Below are 19,307 nucleotides of genomic sequence, written 5' to 3' on the forward strand. Positions count from 1 at the left end.
CCCCCCGCCAAGGGACAAATGCAGAAACTCCTGCCTGATGGGTTCATCTAACACTGAATTCAGGGAAGAAGGGGGAAAGGAAGAAGCATGCATGACACCCATCCTCTTTAGAAAGAGAGGTTTCACGTAATTCCTAGGTCATGGATAAGAACTGATGAAATTTGTATTTCATGAACTAAATATCCAAGTGACAATAGAAAGGAAAATTCAGATTATATAACAGCTCTACAGGACTTAAGAATAGAAAGATATATATTAGGTAACAGATAGCTGGGCCCCCAAGCTGACAGAGAACTCATTTCTCAACACCTCTTTTCATAGCCTTCCAGAAAAAATAGTGCCTTGTGTAAGAACGTCTGAATTCTGTCCCTGTCCCTGTCCCTAATATGGGGGAGGGGGAGTGAGGGAGAGGAGCATGGTTCAAATGTTTGGGATCCTTAATCTCACAGGCAAGGCAATGACAAGATAAAGTATTAAATAAAGAATGTTAATGTTGCAGAAATGTTTGAAGAATTCAGACAAGTCCTTGGGGCGTTCATCCTGGGCCCCAGCAATGTCATATGATCCTGAGTGGGATATTTCCTCTCTATGATTTCAGTTGTAAGATGACACTGTTCTTTTGCACCAGTACATGAGGACTAACTAATTAAAATACTGTACTGGTTCATTCAAGAAGTATTTACTGGGTTCCTACTACATACAAGGTATCGTGCAGACTGTGTGATATGACATAAAAATTTAAAAATAGATCTCCATAAATAAACTCCATGATAAGATTATGTAAAACCCTTTAGATAATTTCAGCTGTTTAGATATACAAACAGGGATTCTAGTTCTACCATTTTGAATGAATCAATCTTTTTTCCCCCCCCACTGTCATTTCTCCCTTCCAAGTTAATTCTTTCATCTTAGTCTACAGCCAATTTCCATCTATTTTCTAACAATATGACCAGAGCTGCCATGTAATGTTGTGCCCTGAACACCAAGGGAACAAACAGGGTAGAAATCCACTCTATGTTCTGCTGGTTAAGCCATGTGACCTGGCCTGGGTCAGAGTTCACCTAGAAGAAGGAAACAATTTTCTGTTTGCACAAACATCCCATATGGGTTAGCAGTGGCCCTGCTCATGTCCTCAGTTGGTTCACAAGCCAGAAACAGAATAAATAAGCAGCATTTATTGTTATAATCAGTCAAGATTTATAACAAAGACACAATTAATGTTATAAATGGTGTTTATCTTACTGTGTGGTAAGCCACTCCCGTACGTGGCTATATTTGGTGTTCTTTTTACTTGGCCAAGCCAACTGTGGGGAAGCAAGAAGGAAATTTGTTGGGGAAGGAAACAACTGTGGAAGCCTTGATGCATTCCCCCGGAGCCACAATATGGGGTCCCCAGGGTCTGAGTGTTTCCAGAAAACTATGTCCAAGAGAGTCCAGGGCCCTGGGGTCCAAGCTCATATTTAACTTAGAGAAGACATCAGCATCCCCCTCTGATAGAATGTGATCTTCTTACTGAGAATTGAAAATGCCAAGCAAACAAGAGGAAAATGATGGTGAAGATTTTAGGGGGAGGAGAGTCAGGAGGATCAAGGGAGTGTTATTTCTCACAGTAGGGCTTCTCTTCATATGGAGAATCGGGTGAGTCTGGCCCATCTACAATAAGCCAGAGAGGAAGGACAGAAATGATAATTGAATCCTCTTCTGAGATATAAACATAGTATCATTTTTATCTTAAAAGACTGCACTTGAGTCTAGGTCTCTGTAGTTCCACTGAAGATGATAATATATCTGGTAATTATTGTTCTTTCTTTCCCTCAAAAAGAAAACAGAAAAAATGAAATCACTTCCATGGATCTGACTAGGCATATTTTCAAGATTCCAAGCTACCAAGCAGAGATGCCATAAGAACTGCGCACTTCGCTTTCTCTCAAGCCAAGAAACATATAAAATGATCCAGCCACCCATAGGCCATTGTAGAAACTCGATGGCTGCTCTCATGAGGTGGTCTGACCCTGTCTGTAGGGTCACAGTCATGGCACTCATGACACTTGAAGCTCTTGCAAAGAAAAACACTCTCATGAAAGAAGAGAAAGACCATTTTATGACGTAGTGAGGTGCCCTTCACTGGTGGTATTCAAGTGGCGGCTAGATGCTCAAGTCGAAGGTACTGGCGAAGATCGTTTCCTGCCTTCAATTAGGAGGTTCCTTTCAGCTCTGAGATTCTCTGGTTTACTTGTAAATCATCATTGACAGATGGAATAGGGTAGTTGTGTCATGAGCTATAGTTAGAGTCAAATGTGATAAAGGAGTCCATCAAAAGAGCTTGAAGGCTGACAGTCTTTTTGGAGCCAAAGAACAAAGAAAACTTTGTGGCTCTATCCTTCTGCTGTAAATGTTCAACCATATAACAATCGTATCTGTTGTGGGTGTGGTCAAGAGCTTCAGGCACCTGAATTTGAGTCCATGGGTACAGAGACCATGGTTCCCAGAGGAAAAACAACTGGACAAGAGCTATCTCCAATCACTGATCTGATGTAGGAAGGTAGGTGATTCCATTTTGCTCTGAAAGGAAGACTTTTTAGTCAGATATGTGCATTTTTTCTTTATAGCTCAAAAAAAATTATGCAATGTTCAGCAAAATCTGATAAGCCGGCATCAACATTTTTAGCCTGCTTCGTCAAGATTCTCTTAGTACTAGACATATTTTAACTCAATTCACAATCTCCACAAGATAAAAAGCAAGAACTCGGTATGCATCATTCCTGAGAGAGGTGTGTCATTGTAAAAAGAAATTTTTTTTTTTTTTGCTTCAGCTGCTCGCGTGTGTTGGATTGGGATCAGTGCTGCACTTTACTTATAAAGAAAATATTAGAATGACCCACTAACTCTCCGAGTTGATTTTCTAGTAAAATGGCTAGTTTTACTTTGATCTAATAACATGCTTTATACCATATCACTTGAATTAGGGTTGAAGTCTATGGTTATGAAGCAACACCAAACTACTGGCCCGCACTAGGTTCAAACCCATAATCTAGGTCTCATCAATATTATGCTGTGATCAACTTCAGTATCCGCTGAAGTCATTGTGGGGAATGACCTCACAAGACAGTAGAGATCATGTCTGCCTTTTGCATTGCTGTATCCCAGCATCCAGCACAGTGCCTGGAATGTAGTAGGTATTTAATATGTATTTACGAAATGAATGAGTTTTTTCCCCCCAAGGTATCAAGAGCCATATATCTCATTTCTCCTTCCCCTTTTCCTTACCCCAAGTCGCATTTTCCATATCTACTCCTCAACATTTCATATGTTGAAAGATGAATTTAGAAGGACAAGCAAGGTCTTTTATATGATTGGGGCAGAAAAATGTCAAATGGGAAAACTTTCTGATGTCTTGAAACAAAGGACAAAACAAAAAGTGAATAGTAATTCCTAATAAGGATATAGTTTGGAAAAAGACTTATCAATATCACTCTATCTTCTCTGACCCAACTTCTAGAAGGCCATTCACCTGGACAGCACCTCCAGTACTACTCTGCTGATGTCAGGCATCACCTGTGAAACAGATCATTCTCCTTGCAAGCATTATCCATGGTGTGTGTTCCCTATATGATGGGAGAGGTGTTCTGGGTCGCTCTGTGCTCGCAAAGTGAGGCCTAACCAATTTCTAAATGGAGCTTAGCATGGCAGGTGCAGAAAATAAAGCTTATGGAGCTGTAGGAGTGACAATCTGCAGCCACATGCCTCTCACCTCGAAGCCTTCTCCTCCAGGCCAGGACGCCGACTCCAGCCAGGCCAATGGCAAGGACAATGGACCCAGTGACAGCTTTCATCACCAGAAGGATAGTTTCCGATTCTGAAAGCAAGCGTAGAAGAAAAATCCACAAGTCCTCCTCCCTGTCTATATTAACTTTTGGAGACTTTTGTCCCCGTGATCATCGGGAAGCCCAGCACCATTTTTCTTACTCTCGTTTCTCACCTCTCAGTTCCGTGTAGGGCAATAATCTAAAACAGAGGATAGCAGTTCTCAACGTGGGGTGGGAATGCCCCAGGGGTCCTCAGCTTTCAGAGAGTCCATGATTCTCTCTTTTTAAACTTAATCTCTCACATGTACACAGCAGAATTTTCTAGAGGCTACATGATGTGATCACATCATTGCTCTGATGGCGAATGGAATAGGTGCTTGTGTTTTCCATGAGTTTAAAAAAATAAAAATAAAAATTTAAATTTATAATACAGTAAATAGCAATAGATATACCCACATAAACAAAAGCTCTTTGGGGTCCTCACTTATGAGTATAAAGAAGCCCTGAGACCAAAAAGTGAGCAAACTTCCAATTTGAAAGGCCCTTTCTAAAGGCACGCAGTGATTCATGCCCGCTGCTCACTCCCTGTCCTTAGTCTCACTCCCCAGACAGCCACAACCCTGTTCTTACCCTGGGGGACCTGAAGAACCATGTGGACGTCACAGTGCTCCACGTGACAGGAGTAAGAGTCACTGCTCTGAGGATCCAGGTCAAGTGATACCCACGTCTGATAGGTCCCATCCCCACTAGGAAGAATGTCTCCATAATCCATTTCTTGGAGCATTTCTTTCCCGTTTTTCATCCAGATCATGGAAATTTCTGGCGGATAAAAGCCATGAGCTCTGCAGAAAAGAGTTGTAATCCCTGGAAAGGTTTCTTTGCGATTTACTCTGACCAGTGGAGCTTCTAGGAAGAAGAAGGTAAAGTTACATGGAAATATCTGATGCACTGAGCATATAGTAGTAGAACTTGATGATTGGGTTTCCTAATCAATTTTCCATTGCAAGAAACATCTAAAACCAGGGATGCCCCAGAACCCAGGATTATCAGCAACGAATTTACTGGCTATGTACTTCCTGCTTGGGCAGTGCACTTGGGGAAACAACCGACGTGGAAGTGACACACATAACTGAGCTACAAAATGTGTAAGTGACTGTTCGTGATAAGTAATTCAGCAAAAGATTATAAAAGAGGATCCAGATAAATCCTTAGCCCGCTTCTACCACGTGAGGACACAGCAGGGAGTCGGACGTCTGCGACCCGGGACAGGGCCTTCATCTGACCGTGCTGGCACCCTGATCTTGGACTTCCAGCCTCCAGGACTATGAGAAATAAATTTCTGTTGTTTGTACGTTACCATTTGTGGTATTTTGTTACAGCAGCCCAAATGGACTAAGACAGTGATTGTCATCAGACACAAACACATGTAATAGATTATGGCATGGTTATGCCCTTGAAGGGGCTATAGAAATTCATATCGTACAGGGCCTTGCAAAGTGACAATTCTTTTTGTTGTCATTTTTGTGGCCTTACTCCCTCTCAAAGCAAAAGATCATTCTGCTCATTTTCCATATGGTGCTGTCCTTAATATTTCCTGCTGACATTGGGTCACATCCGAACATAAGCCCAACAGCCCAACGCCATGCCCAGAGGGGCTGCTTCCTGCTCATCTCTAAGACTCACTTCCTCCCCCACTGTGCTATCTGCCACCCCAATAAAGGGAAGAGCCTTCACCTCAACAATACCTCCCTTTCTGTTTCCTGAGGCATAGAATTTAGTAGGAGAAAAAGGCTTTCCAACTTAAAAAGTGTATAAATGCCACTAGGAGAGAGACTGCTTTGTGACAATGCGTGTGAGAAACAATCACAGGTCCTTTCCCAGGAGGGTTTTGACCAAAGGGTTGAAACCCCATTAGGACACTCATGCTATATGAAGAGGAGGCTTGGAGGGGGCACAGGTATACTGAGGTGAGACTTCCCATCCCTCCCACACACCCCAGGTGCCCCCTCTCGTTCTTCCAAAGAGCTCTTCACCCCAGAGAGGACCAACAGGATCGGTATTAACCCTCAAGTCACAATTCATAGCCTCTTCATCCCAGTTCCCTTCTCGCCAGTGCTGGATTCACCAAGAACAGCAGGCCGGGCAACTGGGGGTTGGGGGGGTCTCTGTTTGCAGTCAAAGGCTATGCCACTCAAGATGAGGAAGTGGAGATACACATGGCCCCTCCTGAGATCTGGCAGGCCTCAGCCTGAAGTGTCCCATGACTAAGGGTTCCCTCCAACCCCAAGCTGGCCACAGACTTCGACCAGACCTTGAGCTGTCAGATATTCTTTGGTTTGGCAACAACACCATGAACTGTCTGAACAGAGACCTGCAGTGTACAAGGAGCTTTTATGTACATTATCTCACACCAATTTTGTGAGGAAGGCATATTACACTTATTTATTTTACTTAAGGTTATTGCTTTGCTGGCCTAGCATCTATTCATCCCATTTTTTTCTGATAATGAGGACCCCTTCTCCTGACAAACATGCCATATATTGGAAAATTAGTCTAGCCCATCCATGTGCTTCTGTTGAGATACAATCTTAAACCTGCCACCCAAATGTAACCCAGACCGTGTGTCCTGGTTAGTCTCTCTTTGCTAGCCACAGATCTAGTCTCTGACCTCTGGACCCTGCTCTGTGACCCAGGAGGCTGCTCATCACACTGTACCTCCAGGCTTCCCTTGCCCCAGCTTCTGGCTGGTCTGGCCTCTGGGCGGAGCATCCTCAGCAAAAAGTCTGAGAACTGGAGGAGAGAGCGACGGGAGTCCTATCCACCAGTTCTCCAGCCACTGCAGTCTGCCTAGTGACCATGTTCATCCCAAGCCACAGCTCTTGCTAGAAGGTTCTTCCAGGGTACCAGGCTTGTTGGGCTCTGGCAACAGCAGTCCCTCCCCTTGCGCCTGCAGATCCAGGGGGTGTAATGGCTTCCCTCTATTCCAAATCTCTAAGTATTTCACTCTCCTTTACTGGTTTCCTCAAACCTTATTGTACCTCTGTAAATAATCTCATTGAATTCTCCTCAGTTAAACCACTAAGAGTATGCCATTTAGTTCTTGTCAGGACTCTGTTACCCATGGCCAATCTTAGAAACGTATCCTGATGGTCAAAATGATTAGTGCAAGAGGTGGCATATGATCCAACTGAGGTCAACCACAGTCCTCCTGTGATAAAAAAATTTTTTTTGTAACTAGAGCTGGGAGAGAGAAGCCCATTCTTCTCTCACCATTCTAGAATGGTGAAGCTACGAGAATATGAGCTTCGTGTTGCCTTCCACGTCCTCGCCTCGGAGAAAGCCATTCAAATCCTGGTTTCAGTTCCTTGAGACCCCACGCTGCCCTGATTTTTGCCTTCCAAATACCTTCCTTCTTTGTGCTTAAACCAGTTTGAGCAGGTTTCTGTTATCAGCAACCATTAAAATTAAGATGGTTATTCAACTAGTGAGTGGGAGGGTTGAAGCTCAAATTCTAGCTATCTGCCTCCAAAGCTGATGCTCTAGGAAAGATAGTCCATATTCATAACTGTGGCCTGGATGCCTCCCAAGGGCCTGCCACAGCTCTGGAAAGTCCCGCCATTAAAGACCACTCCTGTGGGAAAAGGCTCATTTTGTCATCACTCATTCTCAATAAGATTATAAGTGAAAAGTTCTGTATTAACTAAAAGTTGACCTATTGAATCCTATCTTTATAAGAGGAGCTTTTTACTGGAAGAACTCTTATCATAAAGCAAAGACCCTCTGTCTGTCCTCTTTGTAACCCCAGACCTTCACTCACACAGGGGCTGCGGGTGCCTTAGTTACTGAACAACTTGTAAGAATGGTTCCACTGCCCAGAGTTCTTCCCAGCTTATCACCGACAGGAGATGAAAGGACGTGTCTCACTGGCTCCCCCTAAGGAAGTGTTCCTGGAGGCTGTCCACTCAGCCGAGACTAGTGGAATTGCCCAATCTCGTTAAGATGCTAATAAAAAGGAAGTAGGGAAAGTTTTCATGGGGCGTTATAGACCGTGACAGTCCAACCAACAAGATGGAGTTCAGAAGAGGGTGAGCATACCCTACATTAGTGGAAGTACATATAAAACCAAGGGTTCTGAGGACGCAGGGACAGGTGTTCCTTCTCTTTACCTGTCCTTTGTAGGGTATCTTTCCCATTCTCCAGGAGTCTCTTTAACCAGGCGATACATTCTTCTTCCAGCCAATTCTTCTGATATTGTAACTCATGCCGATTGGCCTCCCATGCCCTCTTGGTGATGTGAGCCACATTATCTACAGCTATCCAGGAGAGTGTGTCTTTGTTGAAGATAATGAAATCCTGTCCATCATATGCATATTGCAGAAATCCTGTGGTGTTTCCATCTTCCCGCAACTCACAGCCAATCATCCTCTGGTAAGTGTGAAACCCTGGAACAAACATGTAGGCCACTGAGGGTTTATACAGGGGCGTGGAGGTGGGTGCCCAGGTGATGCAACTAGGGGCATGGCTGGATATATCCTCTGCCCCAGAAAACAGAACCCCCCCGGGGCTACCATTGCAGCGCTGTCTCCAGGAGGTTCCTGCGACATAATCCTATCTATCATCAGACATTTGTGGTATACCTACTGCATGCCAAAGGAACGTGGTAATTCCTGCCTAGGGGAGTTATCCTATAATGGGACTAATTAATTGATGAACTCTGTAGTACATTGCAGGAGGGAGAGACATGCAGGAGCCAGAAATATCTCTGGAAAAATTAATGTCGTAAATCCTGATACATAAGTAAGCAACTCACTAAACCTGGCCACCAGGAAATGAAGCACAGAATGGCCACATTTAGATGGGAAAGGAGAAGATACAGGTCAGAAGCCTCAATGAGGCTGGGATAGGGATGTGGGGAGCAAAGGACAAAGGGCTCCTGGGGACAACAGACAACTCGGAAGATACATAGGCGGGCACTAAACCCCATCAACCAGATTTTCCAGGCTTTGCCAAAAGCCACAGAAAATGCCACTCAACAACTGCTCACGTGTGCTGCCAGCCCAGGGACCTCTCTGCTCGGGTGGGGACTAGGGAGAGGCGGCATTCAGTTGCATTCCCCACCTGAGTGATTGTAGTGACTCTGCAGGTGCTTCAGTTCCATCTTGAACGTCCGCTGCCAGCTCCTCAGCAGCTGTGTGTACCTCTCCCAGTGATCGGGGGCCAGGTTCTCTGCCACCCATGGGGCCTGCGGCTTCTTCACCCGGGAGATGCTGTCATATGTGGTGATGGGATGAGAGTCCACATACCCCACTGAAATAAATTCAGGGATCCCATGGCCAGGCTCTGAAACGCCCAGGCGAAAATACCTCAGAGAGTGAGTCCCTGGGAGGGGGGCAGAGAAGGAAGACATTTACAGTCACAGACCATCCAGATCCAGAAGCTGTACTCCACTTAACCCCCCATCAGTGCTCTGGACCCTAGCTGATGCTTCCTTTTACCGAGTCAGAACCCCAGCAACTCGGAGCTGGAAAGCAACTCGGGGCGGGTAGAATTGAGAGCTCCACCCAAGACTTGGTGCCTATTGTACCAAACCATTTTCCTATGCTTTCTCTACTTTTCCTTCTGGCCAAATATCATTAAAAGAATTGTGATAATCATGAAGGGTCAAGAGTAAGCTAAAATGAAATAGAACTGTTTGGCCCTCTCTGCCACTTCAACATTGAACTTCTCTCAGCTCGTCCAAGAAGCTCACACAGTCTAATGGAGACAGACAAGGAAGTTTCAAAATAGTGTGAAGAGTGTCACGATGGGGTGAGTGCGGGGCATGGGAAGACTTTTCAGAGAAGATATGTCTTAGGGGAGATCTCAAGGACAGGTAGGAGGGGAGCCGGCAAAGGGACTGGGTGGGGACACAGGAGGGAGAGTTTGGCAGCAGAGCAGAAACCATGCGGGCAGGCAGGAGGCATGAGAGAGCATGGCGTGCTGTGAACCAATGGCCTGGGATGGCTGGAGCACATGAGTGCCACAGAGGAGACTGGGAGATGTGACACCTGAGAAGTAAGCAGAGCCCACGTTGAGAAGACCAAGGCGCTCCACATCATGCTAAGACCTGGCAGATGGAAGGTATGCAGCAAACCTGGCTTTCTTCCCCTACTCTGCTCACTGCTGTCTGGAAATGCTCACCTCTGAGCCTTTTGTTGTTACTTCCTGCCATCCTGATCCACCTAAACTCTTCCCGGCCATCAAACCCCATCTCCAAAGACACTCCCAGGACCTAAAGGTGCTGGTTCTTTGACAAGAGCTAAGATTGAAGCAGAAGCACAAGTTCTATCCCCAAACCAAGAATTACCACATTCCTCCTTCCAGTCTCTTTATCTTTGCACCCACTTCTTTACCCTAAGGCACTTAAGAACTGGGCCTTAGCTTTTTTCCTTTGTATTTCCTGCAAGGCCCAACACAGGGACAGGGGACATGGCACATGACACATGGTAGGAACTTTGTAAATATCTGTGAATTAAATTGTGAGCAAAACATTTTATTTCTCTGCTTTGAAATAATGAAATATGCTGAAGTGAATGTGAATCTATTTAACCTGGAACTTATACTTTAAAAAATAGTTTTCATAAAGGGCAAGCTGATGAATGGAGAGCAGAGCTGAAATCTAATTTACATGTAGTCTGGAGTCTGCAAGAGGTGTGTATGCTTGAATCTGTAACTGCCTTTGAAACAGTTCTATTTCTCCACATCTGGAAAGGTTCGGGGGCTACTCTGCAGATATGCAACAGTTTAAAGATGGAGGCAAAAGGAAGAACAAGTCATGAACATCAGTCTTCGCCCTTTCTTAACTCCATTTGTGTATTCAACAAACATGTGAGCACCTCCTCTGTGCCTCCTCTGCTCTAGGTCCTGAGCACACAACAGACAAGACAGATAAAAGTATCGGCCCTTATGGAGCCTACACTCTGAAAGGGAGAAACAGAGGAAGACAGACAATAAAAAATAAATGAAATATGTAATTTGTCTTTTAAAAAGTGCAATGAGATGTCTACGGCCATGCCACCCTGAATGTGCCCAATCTCGTCTGATCTCGGAAGCTAAGCAGGGTTGGGCCTGGTTAGTTCTTGGATGGGAGACCACCTAGGAGGACTACCGTAGGTGTTTAAAAAAAGAAAAGAAAAGAAAGTGCAATGGAGAAAAATAAAGCTGCAAAGAGAACAGAGCCATACAATGTTAAACAGCAAATTAGAGAAGGCCTCCCTAGGAAGGTGACTTCTGATCAAGTACCTGCAGGGAGTAAGGGAGCGAGGCAGATACCTGGGGACAGCAGGCCAAGCAGGGGGGACCGTGCAAAGGTCCTGAAGAAAGGACGCGCCTGGCATGTTCCGAGAGCACCAAGAAGGCCTGTGGCTGGAGCTGAGGGACTGAGGGGGAAAGAAATAGGTAGGACTTGCTTCCACAGTTATTCACAGAAAAAAAAAACTCAGAGAAATAAAATTCCAGACAAAGAATGGGCAAGAGAAGGAAGAGGAATTCAAAAAGAGACTGTGTTACTAAGCTACGTTGGATTGGTGTAGACCTTCCCTCGGAATCTGTGGTTCCTTTTATGACATCTGGGGTCTACTTGCCTAATAGATGTCAACAAGTTAAAAAGAAAAGTATTAACAACTTGAGGCATTACTGCTCAACAGGAGATTTATTCTAAGTATCACTGACATCATTGCCACATGCAACATTTACAATTCTTGTAATGTCACTTCCTTATAAAAATATCACTTCATAAAAATCTGCATTATCCAGAGTTATAAGAAGTAAATAGAGAGAAACATGGTCTATTGACAATGCTCTCCAAGTCCAGTGTAGTGTCCTTCCCTCCAGCCTCAACTTCGGTCTAATTCCTGGTTTCAGAGCAGTTCTCCACCAGCCAGCCCTGACTTCAAAGGCTGCTCTGGCCCTAAAGGCTGGCCTCCATCTGCCGGGCATCGGCCCATCTACCCCTCATGCAGCTGCGGCCTGGCTCTGCTCCAAGACATCGCAGCCCTCTCCCGTTCATTTGCCATGGGCGCAGTTACCCATATGGTGTTTCCACAGGTACGAGTCACACTTGCTCCTTAGTTGGGCTTCCAAAATATGACCTCAGCTGTGATGGGAGGTTGGCGGACAGATGTCAAGTCAGTAACTCAGAACAGAAAAGACAAGGGAAGATCCCTTGTCCCCTTTCTCTCATGGTACATTAGACCTTGTGATAATTTATAACCTACAGATGATCAGATTTCTAGTATAACTATGAAGGCTAAATCATGTGACAAGACCTATTTTTGATCTACTAAAATGGCAATTTCATATGATTTAATCTAAGAATCTTCTGATTCTTTCTTCTTGCTCCAATAATTGTGAAATTAGGTTTCTCTCTTCCTTTCAATGACAGATTATCAATGCCAACCCACTTATTGAACCGAAACCTACAATATGTAATTTGGTCTTCTGTCCAGATCAGTCAAGCTGCTTCTCAAAGGGTATTTGCTGCCCTGTCCCAGACACTGCTGGAAAGTCTGAGCACCACAACCAAATGGCTCTTAGACCAGAAGCAGTGGTTACTTAGTGTCCTAAATGATGTCCCCTTTAACCTATAGATTAACTAGTTGGGCCATTTTTGCAAAAGGCTGTGAAAATCACTGGTTATAAAATAATCGATAAAGTACTTTCAGATACTCATCTGTGGGGACAATTTTTATTTATTGTGTATCTTCCTACGTTGTACAAGGAATTGTGAGGCCATGTCAGGAAGAGAAAAACAATCCAATGCCAGTTCCCTCCTTCCTTCCGGAACTGACAGTATTACAGGAGAACGAAAGCATGTAACATAAACAGAAAGCAATGACACACGGCAGCAAGCAGTAAGTGCCCTGGAAGAGGTGCTGACTGCGTGCTCCAGCAGCTCTGAGGAGAGAGAGCTTCGGCTCTCACGTGAAGCAATCCGGTGACAAACCTTCCATGAGCTACAAAGGGCAGCAGCACCTGCATCACGACCATGAGAACTTCACTCACGGATTGAGCACATACCGTGTGCTGGGTACCAGGCTAAGCCTTTGATAAACATGAGTTCCACTACTCCTCTCAGCAACACTGTGAGGTAGGTTTTTAAATTCCAGTTTCACAGACAGAAAATAATCGGTGGAGAGAGATGAAGAAAATTGCCCAAGATCATCCTTAGCATTCCCACACGGAGGAGCCAGGAATCACACTCGGATCTCTCAAGCGGGAAGCCCCTCCTCCTTAGACTACCCCACTGGTCCTCAGGCTGGGGCATTTCCACACCCAAGACTCTAGGATCCTTGCTTCTCACCATTGCTCTCTCTCGCCCCCTTGTGTCAAAGATGACTCACAGTCTCGGATTCCCCGTCCCTGGAGGCGCAGGCTCTAGACCCTCCTTCCTAAAGGTGGCCCCGGGCCCTGATTGGATAACTAGATCGACTTTGGTTGGCCCTCCCAAATAGCCTGATGCCTTAATACAGCCAGAACGGTTATGATTCCTGGGAACTGCTCTTTGGGATTTCAGGCATCGCAGCAGTGGGGTGCGGGGAGAAGTGGATGGTGATATTTTAGTTGAGAGGACCCTGGACACTTCTCAAACCATGCAGAGATGTGGGGGGTTCTATGGGCAGCAATAACTGCTAGTCTCTCACCTAAAAACTTAACTAACGACAGGAACTTACTGAGGGCCTGAAAGAGTTGAATGTGACAGTTTGACTATTTAGCTACTATTTTGAGGCTACCCTTGTGGAGGTTACCCATGTCTCCTGTTGTATGTTTTCTTTTTTTTTCCTTTTCTGAATTTCAGTAGGCACAGTCCTGGCTTCTAGGAATGCAGCAATGAGCACATCAAAGTCCCAGCCATCTTGGGCTCATTTCTAAGAAAGAAGACGGGCAATAGATAAATATATAATACAAGATAAGGTAGTGAGTGATAAATGCTGTGAAGAAAAAAACAGAGAAAGAGTGTGAAGAGGGCAGATCTTTTAATTAGAGGGACCAGGAAAGTCCTCGCTGAGCGGGTGGCATTTGAGCAGAGGTGTGAAGTGAGGAAGTGAACCATGACAGAAGGCAAGCCCAAGTCCTTGAGGGACGTGCACGCTCCATGTGTTTGAGGAACAGCAAGGAGACCACTGCAGGGTCACTGGAGAGTAGAGAATGGGCTCTGGTAGGAGTTTTTTCTCAGTACTCTCTGTGTACAATGATGAACATATGTCTCGCATTTCCCAGAAGAATTCCAAATGTGTGAATTTTATTCTTTTTAAATGATTCATCAAAGTTGTAACAAAATGTGACCTGATACGCATATTCTTGAAAGGTTTTCCATAATAAACATAAATTTGGATGTCAGCAAGAATGTCTTTTGTCATCTGTCTCAATTTGGGTCTAATAAAGCAAGTGTTTAAAGAGCCACACGTTTATCTTTAACTCAGGCCCCTCCCTCCAGTTCTTGGCAATCCTCTGGGGTAAGAAGATGGTTAAGGTCAACAGATTTTGGAGAGAACGGACAAATATTTCAACTATTCAGAAGAAAATCTACAAATTATTTGAGCTTCTTGGACTTAGACAGATTCAATGTCAACCAAGAAGAAGAGGGCCTTAGGGGAATAAAACATTGTCTTGGAGAAATTTCTACTGCATGTACCTTGGCAACAGCTCCATGGAAACAGACTGAGGTCTAATAAAGTCTATAGCAAATGCCCATATTTTCTCATGTTAACTCTTTGAACTCCAGGTCATTTCTAAACAGATAATTTGTAAGTCTGTCTTTTAACACTAGACCGATCGTCAATTTAAGGGGCTTATATCCATCACCAGTCCTTGTCTGAAAAGAACTCTATCACTCATGAAGCAGATTGATACATCTATAGAATTATGAATAATATCAAGAAGCTGACCTTGGTTATTTCAAGATTAAACACACAAACCACATGTGGCTATGCAAGAGAGATCCTATGCATGCCTCAAGCCTAATTACACCCACCCACATTACCAGGTCACAGTTTCACACAAGCCAAAATGAAGAACCAAATGAGTTGTAAACATGAAACATCTTTTTTTATATATATATATAAAGATTCTGCAACTACGGTAAACCACAGTTGCAAATTTGTAGTGATTATTGCTGCCCAAGTTCTCTATGACTCACAATCAGATAACTTCAATTTCTCAAGGACATTACCTTTGAGCATAAATTCACTCAGGAGGCATTTACTCAGTGCTTATTGGTCACTAGATAGTGCCATGGAAATAAAAAAGAAAAAAATGAAGAGCTCTCTCTTCCCAGCTTTAAGGAGAGCCTTGAAGGAAAGATTCCTGTAAATTGAAATTTAAAAACTGTGAAGAGGAGCTATGGGAGTACAAAGGAAGAAGTAGTCTACTGCAGGCCATGGAGTCATTGAAAGCCACACGCTAGAAGCGATACTGGAGTTACCTTGACATTTCCTGGAATTGTGACCCCAAACACTCTGGTATCTCCTCCCTGCACTTCCACATCTAGAAGCAACTACTTGGAGCCAGCATTAGGCACAAATATGAAGTAGACCGAGTGGTTTGTCATAAACTTGGCTCCCTTCCCTGTCAGCATCCCTCGGTGCTCCAGAATTCTCAGCCAGGGTCCTGGCAGGAAACAGCCTTCACTCCAGATGAGTCACACGAAGAGACCGTAAGAAGGGACTCCTTGCAGAGGTATGGGCTAGAGCAAGGACGAAATGAGGGATAATGAGGCACTCAGAAGGTAGCGATGATGGGTTGCAGAGACCAGAGTAACACAGTGTTACTCAAGCCCAATGGGAGCTGGAACCATGAAGAAGGGGTTACTCAGGGAAAATTATATTGCAGAGGAACACAGCTACCACCAGAGCCAGTACAGAAAGAGGGCAAGGAGGAAGACAAAATACCTGAACCTCTCATCCTTGCTCTCTGCTCTCTCTCCTTTCAGTGTCTCCCATTAGGTAGAAATAAGCCTGCAAGAGAGACTGGGTGATGCCATCTGTGGCAGTCCAATCTCCAGGACACAAGACAGGACAGAGAAGGATGACATCTAAGAGGTCAAAAGGAGAATAACCAGCATAAGTGACCTTTCCTACCCTTTATTGCTTCCTGGTTTTATTTTGCATTCCCCCCATTTTTAAAGTGCCAAGTGGCCCCATCCAGAAGAGCTGCGACATTGTCAGAAAGCCCTTGACTGTGGGCTGAAAGACCTGTGTGCACTTCAGACTCTTCATTTTGTGGGCTGAGTCAACCTCTCTGGCCTGGGTTTCCTTAGCCTGCCACGAAAGTTAGTGAGACCATCACTTGAAAGATTATGGTTAGGGGATACTGTGGTCGTATTACTGGAGAGTTCTTTAAGGATCAAATGCAGGTAATATATAAGCTTTTTACCTTCTGGAAATATCACATTTTCCTCCCCTCTTCTCTCCATCATCTGTCTCTTACCCTCACTCCCAACTTTTCCTATTTCTGATTTAAATGGTAAGACTTTTCTGGGTTAAATTTCTGTAGAAGCAAGACTTACGTGTTTCTTGCTTGCTGTCATATCCCCCAAAGTGCCTGGCACATAGTAGGGCATCAACCAACATTTGTGTAATGAATACACAGATGATTTGAAAGTTTCTTTCTGTCACCTCATGAGTCACCACCTATGGCAGTGGCTGAGACGGAGTTCTAGACACTGCCCCCCCAACCCCAACCTGCCTGGGAGTGCCAGCCCCTAGCTGGAAAAGCAGTTGCTTAGAGCTGAGAAGCCTGGTGCTTCCAGCCTATTGGGCCTGCTCATGTCTTTGGGACAACCGAAGGCACTGCTACCCCAGTGACGTGGGCCTCTAAACCCTGAGGAACGCCCCCTCTGCTTGGCTGATACCTTACACCCAGTTCGCAAGTCCCGAACCACGGTTTTATCTTTCCGGGATCTTCCTTTACAGACAGGGCTTGTGATGAGGAAAACAAACAAACGAACAAAACATAAATGTACCTGAACGGGGCGGGAGGTCTTCTCCACTGTCCCATGCCCTGAAACTCAGACCACATCGCCACGAGAGTCGCAAGCTCGCGAAGAGGAGAAGCAAGGAAACGAAAGGACAAGAGCTGAAACGAAGGGGAGCGACGCTCGGAAAGAAAGTGAGGAGGGAGTTCCAGGAGGTGCTTTCCAGAACGGCTGCCACCCGCTCCGAAGGTGGGTGACACCGAAAGCCTACTCGCGAACTGGAAGCCTGCTCAGCTACTCCGACGCTCCTACGAGTCCTGGATTTAATCTATATGCATCCCCGCCCCGGCTGCTTCAGCGTTTCACCTCAAGTTTTAGGAAGACGAGCTCTTCCCCCTCGGCTGCCTCAGCTTTGGAGTTCGGAACGAAGAGAACTGTGATACTCACGGGCAACGCAGTGCTTCGCCGTTAATACAACAAGGAGAGGAAACAGGAGCATCATTGGCTCCTCTAAGGTCCTTTCTTTCAGATTCTTTTAACCAAAACACGGACAGGTCTCAGCTGATCTTTCAAGAACCTGTACTTCACCCGCTCTTCGCTCTTGGAGATTTAGCACCGCGTGACGCTCAGGGCCTTCTCCCAATAAAAACAGGGACGTATGCAGTGTCATCAGTTGCTAGGTAGAATAGAGAGAGACAAAAGTACTGAATGCTTTTCCGGGTAACTTTTAACTGCTTTGGTTTCAGACACTGCTTGCTCCTTTTGGTGTGCCTGTTTTGACCCTGTTCCCGACCTGTTTGTTTGTTTGTTTGTTTGTTTGTTTTTAAATTATTTTTAAATTACAGTCAACATACAATATTATATTACTTTCAGGTGGCCCTGTTCTGAACTTTTAAATATTTATGGAGCTCAGCTATGTGCAAGGCTCAGGGAACACAAAGATTAATCACACCTGGTACCTCAGGGAGCTCAAAAGAAAAGATGCCTTTGCTTCTTTCCTGGAGCATAGATTTCACCCCAGGTGGATGAGACAGACTCGTACAAAGTTCCCAGGACTTGGAATTCCCTGCTCTGACTTCCTACAATGCTATAGTCCATATGGCTGATAGAGCATGTATCACTTAGACTGTCTTGTCAGTTTTAGCATAGGTCTATCCTCCCGCTGCTCTAGCACCCAGCGAAATAAGCTCAAAAAAAAAAATAAATAAAAAGTTTGTTGAATAAAAGAGAGCAAGAAAAAGGCCTGAAAGAAGATTCTGAGGGCCAAACACTTGACTTGCTCGATTAGCAATGCCCAGGATCAAGCTGTGGCTACACTGTCATCAGGAGAGCATGACAAGTTGGCACATGACAAGCTTAAGCTTGTCCAGGGAGCTGAGGGACAGACCCAGACAGAAAAGAGGAAGGAGAGGTGACTGGGAGAGATTACCGGAGGCAAAGCCACAAGGTAGGGTGGCTTGAACTGTGGTTCAGGGACCTGGGTTTGCATCCCAGCTACTTGATCTTGGGAAGAATCCCAAATTGCACTGAGGCACAATTTTATCCACTTTAAAAGCAAATTCTGGCATTTATTTCATAAAGTCGTTGAAGTATTAGATACGGCTCTGTTTATGATGCACCTGGTAGGTAGTAGAACTATACAGATTGGTTTCCTCCTGTGCTAGGTGAATAATGCACCACCCCCACTTCAAAGATTTCCATGTGCTAGTCTCCAGAACCTGTGACTATGTTACCTTATGTGGCAAAAGGAATTTAGCAGATATGATTAAATTAAGAATCTTGAGATGAGGAGATTATCCTGGATTATCCGGTGGGCCCAAAGTAATCACAAGGGTTCTTATAAAAAGGAGGCAAAAGAGTCCGAGACCGAGAAGTTGTGACAGTGGAAGCAAGGTCAAAGTGATGCCATTGCTGGAGGGGAGCCAAAGAATGCAGATGGCCTCTTCCCTAGATTCTTCCCTAGAGTCTCCAGAAAGAATGCAACCCTATCAACACTTTGCTTTTAGTCCTGAGACCCACTTTTGGACTTCTGACCTCCAGAACAATAAAAGAATGAATTTGTGTTGTTTAGGCCATTAAGTTTGTGGTAATTTGTTACGGCAACAATAGGAGACTTGTCACTTGTTGGGACTTTAGAGTACTATTATCGCACATACTTAATCACCATTGGCCCTCGTGAGCCACCCCAAATAAACCACTAATTTGAGAAAAGACAGTGGGTCTGCCATGTAAGCTCAGTTCAAGTCTCCTAGCTTTGCCGTCCAAACTTTAAGTTACATTCTAAAACCTGCCCTATGTAGAAATCCTGGAGCTACTTCTAAAGATTATGCATGTATATTGCTCAGCTAATGTCTGCTACATAGTAAGTAATGTTAGCAATCAGAATTGCTATTATTATTATTCACTATTGTACCAAGAGAGATTTGTGATTTTTCATTCCTTGCACACCAACAAATTCATTGAGATGGTATAGATCATACCTGCCCTCCTACAGTGGTTCAAATTCACTGCTCTGTCAAGAAGTTCACTGAATCCCATTAATATATTTT

The 19,307-nt window shown here is 44.6% G+C and overlaps 1 protein-coding gene across 5 annotated transcripts in view; it reads right to left on the reverse strand.

Moving 5' to 3' along the window:
- LOC120617594 (major histocompatibility complex class I-related gene protein) overlaps positions 1-17,398 on the reverse strand; it is a 29,400-nt gene extending 12,002 nt beyond the window's left edge. For 2 of the 5 annotated variants that reach the window (XM_039881331.1, XM_039881330.1), the window contains exons 1-5: positions 17,206-17,397; positions 8,925-9,185; positions 7,973-8,248; positions 4,437-4,712; positions 3,752-3,856 (exon numbers count right to left, since the gene is read on the reverse strand). In XM_039881331.1, the coding sequence (XP_039737265.1) occupies positions 3,752-3,856; positions 4,437-4,712; positions 7,973-8,248; positions 8,925-9,185; positions 17,206-17,260 (973 nt within the window). In that variant the 5' untranslated portion in view covers positions 17,261-17,397. Of the gene's footprint in view, positions 1-1,155; positions 2,563-3,751; positions 3,857-4,436; positions 4,713-7,972; positions 8,249-8,924; positions 9,186-13,591; positions 13,712-17,205 lie in introns of those variants that run through there. The other 3 variants (XM_039881333.1, XM_039881329.1, XM_039881332.1) reach the window with 3 other exon arrangements.
- Positions 17,399-19,307: the final 1,909 nt, after the last annotated feature.

The sequence above is a fragment of the Pteropus medius genome, unplaced genomic scaffold (assembly GCF_902729225.1).
Source record: "Pteropus medius unplaced genomic scaffold, Ma_sr-lr_union100, whole genome shotgun sequence".
Taxonomy (NCBI): domain Eukaryota; kingdom Metazoa; phylum Chordata; class Mammalia; order Chiroptera; family Pteropodidae; genus Pteropus; species Pteropus medius.